The sequence below is a fragment of the Panicum virgatum genome, chromosome 3N, assembly GCF_016808335.1.
Source record: "Panicum virgatum strain AP13 chromosome 3N, P.virgatum_v5, whole genome shotgun sequence".
Classification (NCBI taxonomy): domain Eukaryota; kingdom Viridiplantae; phylum Streptophyta; class Magnoliopsida; order Poales; family Poaceae; genus Panicum; species Panicum virgatum.
The window spans coordinates 27,507,098-27,517,595 of NC_053147.1; the positions used below are offsets into that span (position 1 = coordinate 27,507,098).

General features: G+C 51.6%; 1 protein-coding gene across 1 annotated transcript; it reads left to right on the forward strand.

Moving 5' to 3' along the window:
- The first annotated feature begins 8,463 nt into the window (after positions 1-8,463).
- Positions 8,464-9,839, forward strand: LOC120665473 (glutathione transferase GST 23-like). The gene is made up of 2 exons (XM_039945048.1): positions 8,464-8,924; positions 9,002-9,839. Exons 1-2 carry the CDS (start codon positions 8,583-8,585, stop codon positions 9,458-9,460), a joined length of 801 nt encoding a protein of 266 aa, XP_039800982.1. The 5' UTR covers positions 8,464-8,582; the 3' UTR covers positions 9,461-9,839.
- The last annotated feature ends 659 nt before the right edge of the window (positions 9,840-10,498 follow it).

The window sequence follows — 10,498 nt, forward strand, 5'->3', positions numbered from 1 at the left end:
AGATTTGCGTAGCAAAATGGGGGATGAATGGCTCAATGATTTGATGATATGCTATGTTAAGAAAGAAATATTTAGAAGCATCAGTAATGATAAAATCATACAACGTTTTGAAGAGATGAAAAAACGCCGTATGCTACTGCCTCGAAACATAATAGCGGTATGATTAAATCTCTCAAAATTTGAAAGCTTTTTAACTTTTAAATTATTATTTGCCATCACTAATTTAATGTCCGTTCTGTAGATCGCTCTTCGTGAAGAACAGGACTGAGTAATGAAAATAGGCGTCACATTATCCATAAGTCTTGGTACGGATCGAATTTCATAGTCATTTTTACTCTTTCACATTATCCGTACTGCAGCTACGCTTGTACTGTAGCTACAGTACCACCATCCGCGTCTGGTCATTCACGCTACGAATAGTAGTATTCCAAGTCAACGTGGGCGCTCCTCACTTCCTCAACCTCTCATCAACGAGTAACCAGTTGTAAGGTTAGGAAACGAAGACTAAACTTTTTTTAAATCTTTGTATTAAGAAGAAGAAACAATGGAAACAAGTACAAGCTTACGATGGCTCTATGAAGCTACAATACCCAGGAAGCTTACGCACCAAGACTAAGCTTTATTTGACAGTTGACAATCGACATCCTAGTTGTCACGACCCAAATGTTAAAAACATGTCTAACATTTAATCAAGAGCATCATGAGCATCATTAATGCATAATGGAGCATCATGTGCATCTGAATATTAGTTTGAAAATTTAATTGGTGTATGTTTGAAAGTGTGCATGTGATGAAAGTTCAATTTTTGCTATGCAACTTGGCTCCAAAATTTTCATTTAAATACTAGGTTTCAAGTGTCGAATTTAAAATATTTTCGTGGAATTTTAGAAGCTTTGAACCGAGCCACAAAATTCTTGGAAAACTTGAAAACAGTTGTTTTGTTTGATTTACTGCGACCAATTTACGAATACTTTTTGATTAATTCTTGTTGTACTGTGTTCTTGGTGATTTTATCTTCCTCCAGTAAAAGTTTAGTAATTTTTGGAGCCCGGGAACACTTTCGTTTCGAATTTTAAACTTCAAACGTTGCTCTACTTCGCGCCGAGCCCACCTGTCATCCTCTAACCCCGCCTCCACCGTGCCTCCTCGCTCGCCCGTTGGGCAGCAAGGGCGGCGGCGCCCCCACTGCTGGCTGCCGGCTGGCCAGCATGGCTGGGCCGCCGCGGCGCCGCGCCGCGTGTTCGCCCGCTCCCCCTCCCTTTAATAGCCAGCCGACCCTTTTCCTCAAACCCTAAACACCTTTCCACCATTGCCACCACCCGGAGCTCCCTTGCCGCCGCCGATTCGCCTCCTCCGGTGAGCCTCCCCTCAATTCCTCGCGTTCTCAGCTTCCTCACACCCTCCTCCTCTGATTCTGGCGCTCACCCGGCCTCTTCCTTCGCCGTGCAGGGCCGCCGGCGAACACCTCCGCCCACCGCCGCCGGAGCACGTCGCACCGCCACCTCGCCGTCGTTACCCTCCGTCCAGTCCTCCGGCGAGCCCTACCGTCCTCGGGAACGTGCCATGCGCCCGCTCCCCGGCCCTCTACGGCCCCCCTCGCCGCGCCGCCGCCCGCCCGCCGTCGCCGCGCCCCGCCTGGCGCTCTGGCCGCGCCCACGCCGCGGTCAAGGCCCTGTCTTTGCCTTGACCCGGACTGGGTAGGCTGCCTGCTCGTGGGCCCCCTCCTGTCGGCCTCTAGGCTGGCTGGATCCGGGTGGATCTAGAATTTTGAGGAGTTTTTGATATGCTGTGAACTTTTAAAATGCGTGTAAATTCGTTCATAGCTCCGAAAAATGTGACAATTATTTTGTTGGATTCGTCTTGCTTAGATCACTCTGGAAAAATGTTTTTTGCATGTTCTCTTGCTGTAGATTTATTTATGCTTTAATGTTGCAAAAGTGAATAAAATGCTTAGTTAATTCTATGCGGATTTAAAAATGCCAAACTAAATTTTGTTATACTCCTTGTGAAATGCTCTTTCCAGTAGTGCCTTTTGTTTTCATGCACCTTCACTGGTTAATAGGGTTTTGGTGTGTTTTTTTGTTCTCTGTCTGAAACCTTGTTTATTGCATATATAATTGCTGAAAATTGATAAAATGGTAAATCCAGTTCTGTTAGCTTCATTTCATGTCTACTATCCATGCTAATTTTCTTGGATTTGTTCTGTTAAGCTTTCATGCCCTTTTCTGATTTAACTTTTTTGGACTAGCTGAAAATTGTAATATTCGTAAGTAATTCTAGAAAAATGTTTTTGCTGCTAATGTAACTCTATTGGGTTCCTTATGATGTCATCTATATAAGTGTCGGTGTCCCGACCCAGGGGGGCCGGATCCCAACCAGTAATTGTGGTGTGCTTCCTCGTCCCAGATGATGATGCAAGAGGCAACACAGTAACGCGCGGTTTATCCTTGTTCCGGCCGCGGGGCCGTACGTCCAGCAAAGGGGGTGTGCGAGGGCACTGTATTATCTTGCACCCGGAGTGCTTGTAGCAGGGGATACAAGCAAGGTGAGAGAGGGAGGGAAGCCCCCAAGTCTATGCTAGAAGTGGAGTCGGCTCAGATGAGTGCTCAATAGTCCCTGAACGTCCTCTTGGAAAAGAGAAGCCAGAGAGAGAGTCTAACCAGCCCGCAGCCCCCGCTAAAGGAAGCATGCCCCCTCCTTTTATAGTCACAAGGAGGGGCGGGGTACATGAGTGGGGGCATAGAAGTCGTCGTTTTCCCCTGAATAGCGGGGTACAGTGATTGGATACTGTAGGAAGTACACTGTGGGAAGGCGGCGCGCGTCGCTGTCGTCCTGGATTTCGTCCTGGATTTCATCCTTGGTTCTGTGAGGATCACGCCGGTCGTCCTGCAGTGTCCCTGTAGGCGGCGTGGTCGTCGCTGATGTATGGTCTCCTATATACGGCGCGGTGGCATTCGGTGGGCCCTACGGATTAGGGTCCTGCATGCACCAGCGGCAGTGGTAGCGGGGCGTGCGGCGCGCGGCGGCCCTGGACCCCCTGGTTGGAGTGCGGGCGTGCACGCTAGGAGGTCCGGGGGACGCGCGGAGGTCCCGGACTCCACAAGGGGGGAGGTCCGGGGCCCCGCCCGTGCGTGCTGAGTGCCCCTCTCGGAAGGACACGTGACATCGCCGGACCCCTTCCCCAGCGGGGAGGTGAGTCCGGATGGTCGGTGTCGGCAGAATGGTACGGGAGCAGTGCCGAGCCTGTCTTGTCCCGTATCACTGGTCCCACAGTGTTGCTATAGCAACTGGGGCGGCGGAGCGGTGACCGAAGTCAGCGGATGGGACCCCGGTCACATCCACTGTGGGAGTGACAGTCTGACGCCGCCCATCCTTTGAGTCGTGGCGGAGTGGCTGGCCTTTAATGCCTTCGTACGGCGGTCGGTTGGGCGGCGGGGCTGTTTGTCCCTTGTGTCGAGAGACGGCCTCGAGCGAGGCAGAGATGAGTCACCCGCTCGAGGGTAGATCCGCTACCCTCGAGCGAGGCGGAGGTGTGTTGCGCGGTCGAGGGTCCCGAGGGGAGCCCTCGAGCGAGGCGGAAAATGAGTCACCCGCTCGAAGGTAGGTCCGCTACCCTCGAGCGAGGCGGAGATCGTTTTCGCGGGTTCGAGGGGGATGCAAATGGGCCGCATGCTGGGCTTCTTTGAGTCCTTTCCTTTCTTCCGGATGGGAAGCAGGCTGTGGGCCTTCGTGGGCCCAGTTGCCTTACCAGGTGTTTGTGTTTCTAAAGCGATCTTAGTACCCCGATTAGGGTGCCCCTAATCATGGTACCCGACAATAAGTGAATTATTTCATGATTTATGCTTGCTGTTTAGAAGTTCTTTGTTAATTCTTGCTCTAGTCCTCTTGCTTACTTGTTCATGAGTGTGCTTGATCGTCGAGTTACGTTCATGATTGTGCATCATCGCATGTTACTATTCTTTCTTCATGTCATATCATTCATGAACCAACTATGGCATCATTTTAATGCGTACATCTCATTCATGCATTATAGTGACCGAGACGCCGGAGAGCGAACCCGTTGAGCCCACCGAGTCCGTTGAGCCTGAGCCCGGTGTCGACTTTCTTGTTGAGCCCGAAGAAAACCAAGGCAAGCAGCTAAGCATGATCCCTTGTGCCTATTTAAATTGATGCAATTTAGCGATCTCACTGGGTATTGTTGGGTTTTATATATTATATTATTTATTGTATTCTTGTACCTATCTTTATGCACTACCCTTTCTTGGGTTTATTTTATCCTTGTCCTTGTCACATGTTAGTTAATTAAATACTTAACTTGACTAGATGCTTAGCCGTGCTTAGATTATTTTATGTCACTTGGTAGAGAAGGAAATAATGGTTAGAGTCATCATACTTACCGATTATCCTTGATCCCACATGTACATCTTGGTTATGGTGAAATGGAAGTATCGAGGTTTGAGCGGAATGGTAGGGCCTAGAGAAAGAAGACACGTGGGGCATAGTCCGCTTGAACCGATTAAGGACCGTCCATGGATGACCGCGGCTTTAAGCATTTTTATCGTGCTACCACATATCCAAAATAATGGTATGGATGAGCCAATTACCTCCTTTGACTTGGTCATTGAGGCCCGGTCCTAGATGTGTGGCCAAGGGGCTATATAGAGAGGCTTGGCGGTGTCCCCGGTGGACCTAGGTGACTCTCCATGCAAGCTAGGCATACCCTCAACGGTTAAGTCTTATTGGGAACGGTTGACGTGAGTAGCCTCTTATCCAACGTGATCGGTTGGGTGAGCCGCATGGTCCTAATGTCGTGTGGTTAAAGTAGTACACCCTTGCAAGATTTAAATCAATTCGAATTGCCGCACTCTCGGATACGAGCTCGCTCTTTGTCCGCCGAATTCTTCGTAGAAAGCTTCGTTTATGTTGGAAATGGTTAATGACACCTTTATGTTGAATTATTTTATTCTTGTCCTAATCAACTAAAATTTATAGTGGGCTGGGCAAGATTAATTAACTTGCTAGAGAGCTAGATGTTGGTTAGAGAGCTCATGCTTATGCAATAACAACTAACCTTAAAGTCTCATTTGAGCCCTCTTGCATAGTCCTTGATTATATAATTGCGTAAGTCTTGCGAGTATCTTTTGTACTCATTTTGCCTTTCTATTAAAACTAAGTTGCAGGTGAGCCGGAAGTTGTGTTTAGCCACTTCTATCCCGCCGATCCCGGTGCGGAGGAGTAGGTCCTTGTGGTTGCGATGGCGCCCTTGAGCAAGACGCTATTGCTTACGCTTTATTAACTTATTCGCAGCGTACTCGTCTTTTGGAGAGCATGATGAAACACTAAACTTTAATTTCATGTCTCATTTATGTCATTCGTGAGCCCAAAGCTTGTAATGGAAGCTTGAACCTCTTTACATTTTTAGATTTGGACCCTCCTATGTTTAATGTGTAATAATTAGTTGTTGAACTTGTAAAGTGTTTAAAATTGCTCTTTGTGGTTTATTGGTGATGTATCCTTTGTAAATGATATGTGTGCATGATCTTGGGATTACGGTGGAACACATACCGGGACTACCGGATTTGACATTATTTTGGGTGAATGACGTGTCGGTCGTTCGTGTCTTTAGATGTGGGTTAACACGTGTCATGTTCTTGGGCAAGAACGTGTTAGCTCTCATCTTTATGATAATGACCTGTGGTTTGTCTAAAATGGTGTCAAAATTGGGCGGTTCTTACACTAGTCCGACTCCTTGCCTGGATCTTCGCTTAAACATGACGGCTAACGTGACAGTGCAGTACGCAGCATCAAGGTAACAATCATGTACGACTGCAGGCTGCAGCTTCTTCTTTCTTCTTTCTTTTTCTCTCTCTAAAACATAGGAGAGCTGCGCTTCTTTGCATCAAGATAGATGGAAGAAACAGTTACAAGTTACACATTGGTAGATTACAAAGAAAGCCCGGGCCAAGGAGCACAACAAAAAACAACCACTCACTAACTAAACAACCTAGCTTCGTCGCGCCTGCTTGGATCCAGAGCTCTGCATCTTTCTTGATGTCTGCAGCCAGCTGCTGAATTGAAGTCGACGTTCCTCTGTTGTTTCTTTCTCTCCATAGTTGCCAGGAAACCAGAGCAAAGAGTGAGTTGAAGCCTTTTCTCTTACTGCTTGGCAGCTTGGGCATTGGTTCCTCAACTGGATCCAGCGCTTGCTGGGGTCCGTTGCACCTGGTTAGCTAACCACTCAACCCTCAGCGCCCTGAAGATCTCCCACCAGACCTGCCTTGAGAAAGAACAAGAACAAAATTATGTGATCAATAGTTTTCAGGCTCCTGATCACACAACAGGCACATCTCATTGGCTTCCAGATTGTGCCGAATCCTCCTATCAGCTGTGTCCAATGCCTCCTCCTGAAAGCAAGCCACAGAAAAAATTTCACCTTCATTGGTGCTCAAGTTCTCCAGATCAGAGAGCCACCAGGGAACGACACCGAACCGGCATGCAGCATCTTGTATGCTGATTTGGCTGTGTACTCGCCGTTTGGGCTCCACTTCCAGATGAAGCGATCAGGCGTTCCTTCCCTCAGCGTTACCTCAGAGATCAAATCCCAAACTTGCAGGTATTCATGTATAGCAGGAACGGACAGGCCTCCAGTGATCTTGGTGATCCAGCAGTCATTTTGTAATCCTTGAGACACTGTTTGCGGCTTGATCACCCTCTTAGACACTGCTCTTATCAGCGTAGGTGCTATGGTACGGTGCTGATGCTGCCTCCATCAACCCAGTTATCAGTCCAGAACAATGTTCGCTGCCTTTCACCCAACGTGACTGATATGGAGGCATGGAAGAAGGCTTGCACTATTGGGTCAATCTGTATGGGCAGGGCTGACCGGTCACCATCTTGGGGTCCTGTTTAGTTCTCATTCCATAAACTCCGTAAACGAAAAAAAAACATCACATCGAATGTTTCGACACATGCATGGAGTACTAAATGAAGTCTATTTACAAAACTTTTTGCATGAATAGGCTGTAAATCGCGAGACGAATCTAATGAGCCTACTTAATCCATGATTTGCAACAGTAATACTACAGTAACTATCCCATGAATTAATTAGCATCATTAGATTCATTTCGCGATTTACAACCCATCTATGCAAAAAGTTAAAGTTTTATAAATAGAGCAGCGAGCCATGCGCAGTCCAGCGACGAGCTTTCGCCTAGGCTGACAGGTGCCGTATTGTGCCGCATACGGTAACTCGGCGCGGCGCCGGCCGGCGGAGGCGCTGCGAAACGCTGATCCGTGGCTCGCCGGGTGGGCCGCCGGGAGGCCGGGAGGCATGGGCGGTGCCGGTGCCGGTGCCGTGCCAGCCACGCGAGGAAAGGCAAAGCGCGCCGCTGCCGGCCGGCCGACCAGTACCGCCACCACTTCTCTGACAGTAAAAACGCAGTGATGGGAACTATTCGGCGGAGCCGGGCGCCTTTGGTCGAGCCGTCTATCCGGCCGGTCGGGCAGGCGGCGGCCACTGTTGCTTTCCTCCATCCGGCGGTCGCCTCCTTCCCCATCCCCGGCTGCTCCGACTTCCGATCCCACAGCGGCCGCGCTTCCGCGAGTTCTGTAGTACGCGCACGCTCGCTGCCTGTGCGCTCACAGTAGACTTGCGAGAGCGGAATTGATCGATCGAACAGTTCTCAACACAACATGACGCTGCATCGCAGTCGTAAAAAAATAATAGAAAAAGAAATTCTGGACTGCATTGCATAGGAGTATTTGCATGCATGGACGCAGGTGTCGCCGGTCAAAGCGCACGCCGCAAGATTCCTCCTCGCTGCCGGGTTTAGTCGTGCAGGTTTAGTCAAGCGCAGGGATCAAGGCCCGAAGACTTTGTTCAAGTGCTTTGACCAGGATTGCAGATCAGAACCGCTCGCACTAACCAGGATTTGTTTGGGTGTTTAGTGTTTTATACAGTCGCCGTCACTCCTCACGCCACGAGTAATCTGGGTTCATTACCACACGGTGGAACCCCAACCTCCACTCCCGTTACCAGGAACTACTGCTGGTAGTAGTAGTACAGCCTGGCCGGATTGCTCTCCAAGCCAAAGCATTGCTCTCCTCGGCCATCGGTGTCCTTTTCCTTTTTCCACCGCTTCTCGGTAATCCAGAAGCAAATCGGCCAGAGCTGCGAGGAAAAGCGGATCGTCCGGTCGGCGATGACTTCCAGCTCGACCAGTGAGAACAAACTTTTTTACCAATGTTCACAGTTTCACACTTTCCCCAGTGAGTAGGAAGTCCAAGGCAAGCCGCCGTGCCGTGCCCTGGAAGCCTGCCCGGCCCATCCGGGACGGACGACTTGCCTAGGGTTCCCATGGCCCAACACGGCACGTCGGGCCCACCCGTGCGCCCCACTTCCACGTGGGCCCTGCCTCACCGTCTCCGGCTCTATATAAACCCGTCCACCGGAGATCCAAGCCACGCAGCAAACCCGAGCACACCACCACCATTAGCTGCCACTCAAAGAAGAAAGGAGGCATCTTGAGTTTGAGTGGGTAGGTGTCCAGCAGGGGCGAGCAGCTCGGAGCTCGCGGCGAGCCATGGAGAAATCGCCGGAGAATGCGGGACCGGCGGCGCCGCTGAAACTGTTCGGGTCGTGGGCGAGCTCCTACACGCACCGCGTGCAGCTGGCGCTGCGCCTCAAGGGGCTGGAGTTCGAGTACGCGGAGGAGGACCTCGGGAGCAAGAGCGGCGAGCTGCTGCGCCACAACCCCGTGTACAAGAAGGTGCCCGTGCTCGTCCACGGCGGCCGCGCGCTCCCGGAGTCCGTCATCATCCTGCAGTACCTCGACGACGCCTGGCCGGAGACACGCCCGCTCCTCCCCGCCGACGCCTTCGACCGCGCGCTCGCGCGCTTCTGGTGCCACTTCGCCGACGACAAGGTAGGTCGATCCGTCTGCCTGTGCGTGTGATCGATGAGACATGGCTGACACGCGTACGTGCAATGTTCCTGACGCAGCTCGGGCCGGCGGTGGGCGCGGTGTTCGCGTCGACGGGGGAGGACCAGGAGGCGGCGGTGCGCCAGGTGCACGAGAACCTCGCCCTGATCGAGGCGGAGCTCCGCGACGGCGCGTTCAAGGGCCGCCGCTTCTTCGGCGGCGACGAGGTGGGGCTCCTGGACGTCGTCCTCGGCTGCGGCTCCTACTGGCTCGCCGTGTTCGAGGAGGTGACCGGGGTGCGCCTCGTGGACGCAGACGCGTTCCCGCTCTTCCACGCCTGGCTGCGCGACTTCGAGGCCCTGGAGGAGGTCCGCGAGACCATCCCCGCCGTCGACCGCCTGCTCGAGTACGCCCGCGGCGTGCGCCACATGCTGCTCGGCCTCGCCGGCGCCGGCGCCGCGGCTGCCACCCCGGCCGAGGCGCCCGCCGCGGCGGCGCCCGCGCCGGCTCCCGCGGCTGACATCGCCGTGGACATCTGATCGTTCCGCAGGACGCCGCCGTGCGCCTGCCGGCGGCGCCGTCCGGCTGCTGGTGATCAGTAGCTAGCCTAGCTAGTAGCTATAGTAGCAGTATGGTTCGCCGTGTCGATGGCGCCATGTGTGGCGTGTGGGTGACTGTTGAGGCTGCGTGCCCGCCTCAAGTGCGCGCCTCTGCGTTCTCAGTGCTCACGCCTGAAGGGGCGCAGTCTGTCTTGGTGTCCAGTTTGTTTTCTCAACTTCTTCCTCATGTTGGGTCTCTGTCTGCTGTGAGTCCTCCCTGTGGTTGGGAATCTTATGTGTATCTACTACTAGTAATCTAGCAGTTTAGCTTGCTTGTTTAAATGTTAGCCATGTGCATGCCCGTGGTTAATTTCTTGAAGGCTGTGTTTAGTTGTAAAATCTCTCTCTTCAAATCTTTTGCCTTATACATGGAGTACTAAATATAGATAAAAAAACTAATTGTATAGTTTTGATGTACGTTGCGAGACGAATTTTTTGAGCCTAGTTAGCTTATGGTAGGATAATATTTACCACAAACAAAAAATATTACAATATACTACAATATTCTTTTTACCATTTTTTGCGGATCTAAACACAGCCAAATAAGTTTCAGCGTACGGCCTGATAAGATTTTTCTTTTTCACCTTCTAGTGCTAGAGTACCAATAATTCACATACAACTACTAGCCACTAAGCAAGTATCACGGATTGCTGGGCGCGGTTAATCCGTGTGCCCAGCACGAAGGTGCTCGCTGCTCACTGCCAGTGGGCGCAGCAGGGGCACCCCTGCGGCACGGGAAAAGCATTTAAGCAAAGCTGCAGAGCAACTGATCACGAGTCAATGTGCGCACGCACCCCTCTTGCTCCGTCTGCTTGGGGAATTGATGAGGGCGAGTGCCTTGCCCTTGCCCTGGCCCTTGCCCTGCCTGAATCCCGTAGGGTACCTGTACTGGTCGTGCTGCCGCTGCAGGGCGGCCATTCATCTCTCAGCACCACCGATCGGTTTCGCACTTCGATGACGCCGCGTAGGAGATCATCC